At 41.3% G+C, this 5,327-nt stretch overlaps 1 protein-coding gene across 1 annotated transcript; it reads left to right on the plus strand.

Annotated features, from left to right (window-relative positions):
- The first annotated feature begins 1,542 nt into the window (after positions 1-1,542).
- On the plus strand, positions 1,543-3,653 carry otud1 (OTU deubiquitinase 1). Its single transcript, XM_014013357.1, has one exon. It carries the CDS (start codon positions 1,811-1,813, stop codon positions 3,122-3,124), a length of 1,314 nt encoding a protein of 437 aa, XP_013868811.1. The 5' UTR covers positions 1,543-1,810; the 3' UTR covers positions 3,125-3,653.
- Positions 3,654-5,327: the final 1,674 nt, after the last annotated feature.

Below are 5,327 nucleotides of genomic sequence, written 5' to 3' on the forward strand. Positions count from 1 at the left end.
TATATATAATGGTAAAGCGAGAAATTCTTTTGAAGAGTAAACACCTGAGAAGATTTTGAAGTGGACTTCATTGTTATTTTGGTGGAATATACATCTTTAAAGAGTTTGTTCTGGTTTTTGTAAATCTGTTAACAAGAAAACAATTGGATAATGGACTTTGTGCTTGATCTGTGAGGGAAAAGAGCATTAGTAAAGATTTTCCTAATTTTAGAATTTGGGAGTTTGTTTGCTGTAATGTTGGGGACACCGTCTTAAAGAGCTTGTGACATCAAACTTTAGTGACAATCATAAATATATTATTAGAAAGATAACATTAGTAACATATTGTTAAACAGTATACAGAGGATGTTCATTTTGATGTTAGTGACTACATCAAGTTCAAATAAAAAAATATGTATATTATGTGACAAAATAGATAAAATGAGGTATATTGTGCCACATTTCTTAAATATTCAATTTTTTTCATTAAATTTTCATATTTGCATGTTCCAGACACTTTAATAGTGATAATTAAATATATTTTAAAAGCCTTATTTCACAACACTTCATTGTGCTTTGCATGTTGGTGTTTTCTTTTTTTCCCCCAACACATCTTTCAGATCATGTGTCAGGTATTTCCTGGATTTTGATTTTTTTTTTTTTTGTAAGAAATACAGTAGCTTTCAGGTACTGCTTATCTGCTGTAGAGTTGTTTTTAGGCCTGAGCTTTCTACATTTATCCTCCATTATCCTCCACTTACTTTCTAATTTTTATATGGGCTAGGTTTAGAGTTAGGCACACACTGCACAATATCTTGTCCCAATCAGGTACTAGGACTGGACAGAAAAACATTAAATATACTTTTAGTATACAGTATACAGTTTATATTAGTTTACAGTAGTTGTAACTGGCAGTGAAATTAGATCTATGTTAAGCACCAACACGTCTAGAAAGCTCTAACAGTCAGAGGTAAATATAGTCATATGAACAAGTTTACCATACCAAAGTCTGGTAGTCTATGATCAGTCAGCTATCCGTCACAATATATATTTATATCAAAATATAATGTTTGTAAAATTTTATTTTCCCCATCATGTACCCTAAATAAAACAATGTGATTTTATTCTGGTTAATTTTTATAAATGGCATGGCTATTACAAGGTCAAATAGTCAGATGATTCGTAAAAATATTAAATTTCACTTTTAATAAAATACGTTCTTAACATGACTAATTAGTATTTTAACATTTGTTACGATTACGAGAGGTCTGGAATGACCCAAACCTACTTAGTAGGTTAAATGGGCACGTGTTGTTTTGCACGTTCTCATTTTAATCACCGGACCGCCATGTTTTGCCCCAGTCACAACCACAGACTGTAAATAAAAAGCAAAACGCAGCCAGGGTGACGAGTTGAGAGCAGTTCTCCCCAGTCGCTGTGAACCCCACCGGAAAGGGCTTGTGTGGCTTTCAAAATAAAACTGCCTTCACTTTTGTGGCGTACTTCAAAACTGGTAACGGCTTTTATTTTGATACGATTCAAACGGAAGTAGTATTTTGCCGTATTCTGTTTTGATTGTTGTTGAGCGGAGAGGTCCTGTCGTAGCCTGAAGTCTAAAATTAGGGAGGCGCCCCAACTGCGAATGACGCAAGAAGGCTAAAGTGGATGTTGTCGTCGTACCTGTGAGTGAATGATAACACGACTCGGGGGGTCATGGAGACCCTCGGCAGAACTTAGCTTTTGTTGACGACACTGACGGTATTTTTAGCCGCTGCTGTCATGTTTTCGTAACGGCCCGGCCGTGGCGTTCACTATAAAGGACTGTTTCAAAATGCAGCTGTACAACAGTGTGCTGACACACTACCCGAGGTCGTCTCGCCGAGTTACGATTACTGTGTCGCCCGCCCCCGAGCACTTAAACGGGACGACGCGAAGCTCCCCCGAGGTCGACGGAACGGGAATTGCCCAACTTCAGACAACTTCCAGCAGCGAGGCTGCGCCAAACATGCCCGCCTTTTCCTGCTACGAAGCCTCGCCCGTGAGGCCGACTTGCTTCACTTCAACCGCGGAGATATTAATCCGCAAACCCGACGGAATGGAGAGATCCGTGCCTATTCACGTCGTGAGGGAGCCCCCCAACAAGCCCCCTTCTCTTCACTCTCATGCGCTCTGCGGTGACTCTGGTGGGATTGAACTGGTGGATCACGTCAGAAATGGCACGGACGCGATGTTTCCCGACTGTCCCCTGGTTGGAAACCGTGTTTTGAAGAGCAACACCATCAGTGAATCCACAACAGAAGAAAGAAAACGGAAGATGGGGGATTTATTGGAGGATGAAGCAGATTCACTCTGCAGTGCCCCGTTCATCAGCAACGGATGGGCGTCACTACCTGAACTGGCTCCGCCCAGATCAGCCCATCCCATAGACTTCAGAAAGGAACATTTCAGCGATAAGAAAGCTGTCCAAACGAGTCCAGCCTCAGGTGACAGACAGGCCTTTGAGCTCAGTGTCCTGCAGGAGGAAGCTCCGCAGAGAGGCCGGGACAAAGCGGACATCAACGATAAAGTCACCAGGTACCTGGCGGAAGTGGAGAGGCAGAACAAGTACCTCCAGGAGAGGCACAGGTACAGGTACCACATCATTCCAGACGGCAACTGTCTGTACAGAGCCGTGTGCAAAGCCATGTACGGGGACCAGGCCAGACACGGGGAGCTGCGGGAGCAGACCGTGTACCACATCGCCGACCACCTGGACGAGTTCGTCCCAATCATCGAAGGGGACGTGGGGGAGTTCCTAATCAACGCAGCTCAGGATGGCGCCTGGGCGGGGTACCCGGAGCTCCTCGCCATGAGCCAGATGCTGAATGTCAACATTCACCTCACAACAGGGGGGCGCCCGGAGAGTCCCACCGTCTCCACCATGGTGCACTATCTTGGAGAGGAGGATACTTCCAGACCGGCTATCTGGCTGAGTTGGCTCAGCAACGGGCACTATGACGTTATTTTGGACAAGCGTCTCCCCAACCCAGAGTATGAGGACTGGTGTCGACAGTCCCAGATGCAGCGGAAGCGAGACGAGGAACTGGCCAAGTCCATGGCAGCCTCCTTGTCTAAGATGTACATAGAACAAAACGGATCTCTGTGAAAGAGAATCCATTTGACAGTGAATGTTTTTTTTCTTTTGTTACTGAATGAGTCAGAAAAATGGTTCCTGTTTAGTTTCTACCTGCTTTAAATTATTTTTATATGACTTCTATAGTGAGTAAAAGAAAGTGCAGTGCACATGTTGGGGTTTTCAGAAACCAGAATTTCCAGAATATTGTTTGAAAGGATGTGTGCCTATTTGAGATACTTTTGGTTATGTTGACATGAGTGAGGTGTAGATTATCTGAATGGGTTTGGTGTTTACAATATTTATTTGCCCCTTTTTTGGCAAACCCTTTTTTTTCTGGTATGCTTTATTGGCAGTCGCCAAATATTTTTGAATACAGAGAAACCTAGTTTGCTTTTTCACCTTGCTTTATTGTGTGTTGTCTGTTTACTCATTTTTGCACAAAGTCTAATTGGACTTAAGACAGTTTTGATTTGTATCCTGTTCATTTTTAATGATTCCAGTCTTTTTTTGTTTGTTTGACAAAGTATTTTGAAATAAAGGTTTTGGAAGAAAAATCACAGCTGCAGTGAATTTACTTTATGTTTGAGTATTTTTCTCAACTTCTAAACTGCCAGGTTTCATGGATATGGTTTATTCATTCTGCTAAAATGACCTCTGAATGTTCCAAAGTTGTTCATTTTTTAAGAATTTATTTTAGAAATGATATGGTGTGTTAGGGCATAGCTCATAAACCACGATTTATATACAGAATAATTTGTTTTTTTTTACCTGCTATCAGAAGCAACTATTCATTCACAAATTTGCTTTGAGCATGCATGAGTTTATAAATATACAAACACAATGTAATTTTTGTCAGCAGTAAAATCCTCTTGTCACATTGCACACAAAAAGCATGATCAAAAAGCTATCATAATTTAAGCTGTAATAATTTAATCTCCCATCCCCACTTATTTCTAAACCAAATAAAATGTGTAGCCTACATTTTATATAGCTTAGAACGTTTAGTACAACAGTATGTACGTACAAACTACATGCATGTCCTACTGTATGTATTTACATACAGTGTATGTATTTACTGAATTACTGCATGTGTTTACATACAGTAGGATGTTGTACCTCCCAAAAATGCTCTTTACTCCCACCAGGTGGCGATATAGTTCCACATTTTTACAAAAAAAAAATAAAATAAAATTGCAATCGTATAGTGCATTGCTAGATTTTCTCCCGTTTTCCCCTTTTCTTTTTCTCAAAAAAAAAATCGAGTGATAATCAAGCCCTTCTAATTGAATTACTGCAAAATCCTGAACATTATAAAACAGGGTGAAATTATGAAGCTGTACGTTTCAATTAAGAGCTATTTTTCAGATATTGCAACGCTCTTTTAAAGTTATGAACATATTTGTTTCAGTTATTATGCAGCTTAATGCTTTAAATGGCTTTACATCGTGATATTTTATGTAATCATTAATCGTGGCGTTATTATTTATTTTTCCTCTCTGAAAGCTTTACAGAGATGACGTAACGCAGCAGTCCGAGACGCACGAGGCAGAAAGTTTTCATCTTATTTCATGCTGGTGGACAAGAAGAAGTCGTCTCACGCGGACTGTGAACAAGTAGCCGGAGGAGGGCAGGTGAGGCCAGAGCAGATGCGGAGGCTCCGCTGCAGTACTGGCGCAAAACCAGCGCACAGGGGGGGGGGGGCAAGAAGTCTTTAAAAAAAAAGGACGCTCCTCCCTTCAGAGTCAGGAGCGCGTCCGTGAAGGATTCCCACGCGTTTAACGGACCGCGAGACGGTCGAGGCTCGCGCTGGCTGGGAACTTTTAACCGGATACTTTTAAAAACCCACCCGTAGCTACGGAGAGAGGCGGAGAGAAGGAGACGGCAGAAAACATGTCCGGACACCGGGTGCAGTTCGCGGACCTTCCTCCGAGTGAGCACAGAGGAAGCCCCAAATCTATCAGTAAGGACATTCACTCAGAAAACTAAATGTTAAATAAGTCTTTCTTCTTTAACGTGGAAAAAAAAACTCGCAAAAGTTCGAATTGGTACTTTTTTTTTCTTGAAGTTTCATATTTAGGATACTGCAGGGGGGGGGGGGGGCTCTGAATGACAAAAATATTTCTACAACCAGGGTACAAAAAATGAGCAGATTTAATGTTACTGAATGTGTTTTCACTTAACTGGTACATTTGTTTTAGGCTGTTCTTGTCTGATGTGTTCACCCTCCACCAGT

This window comes from Austrofundulus limnaeus, unplaced genomic scaffold (assembly GCF_001266775.1).
Source record: "Austrofundulus limnaeus strain Quisiro unplaced genomic scaffold, Austrofundulus_limnaeus-1.0 Scaffold100, whole genome shotgun sequence".
NCBI lineage: Eukaryota > Metazoa > Chordata > Actinopteri > Cyprinodontiformes > Rivulidae > Austrofundulus > Austrofundulus limnaeus.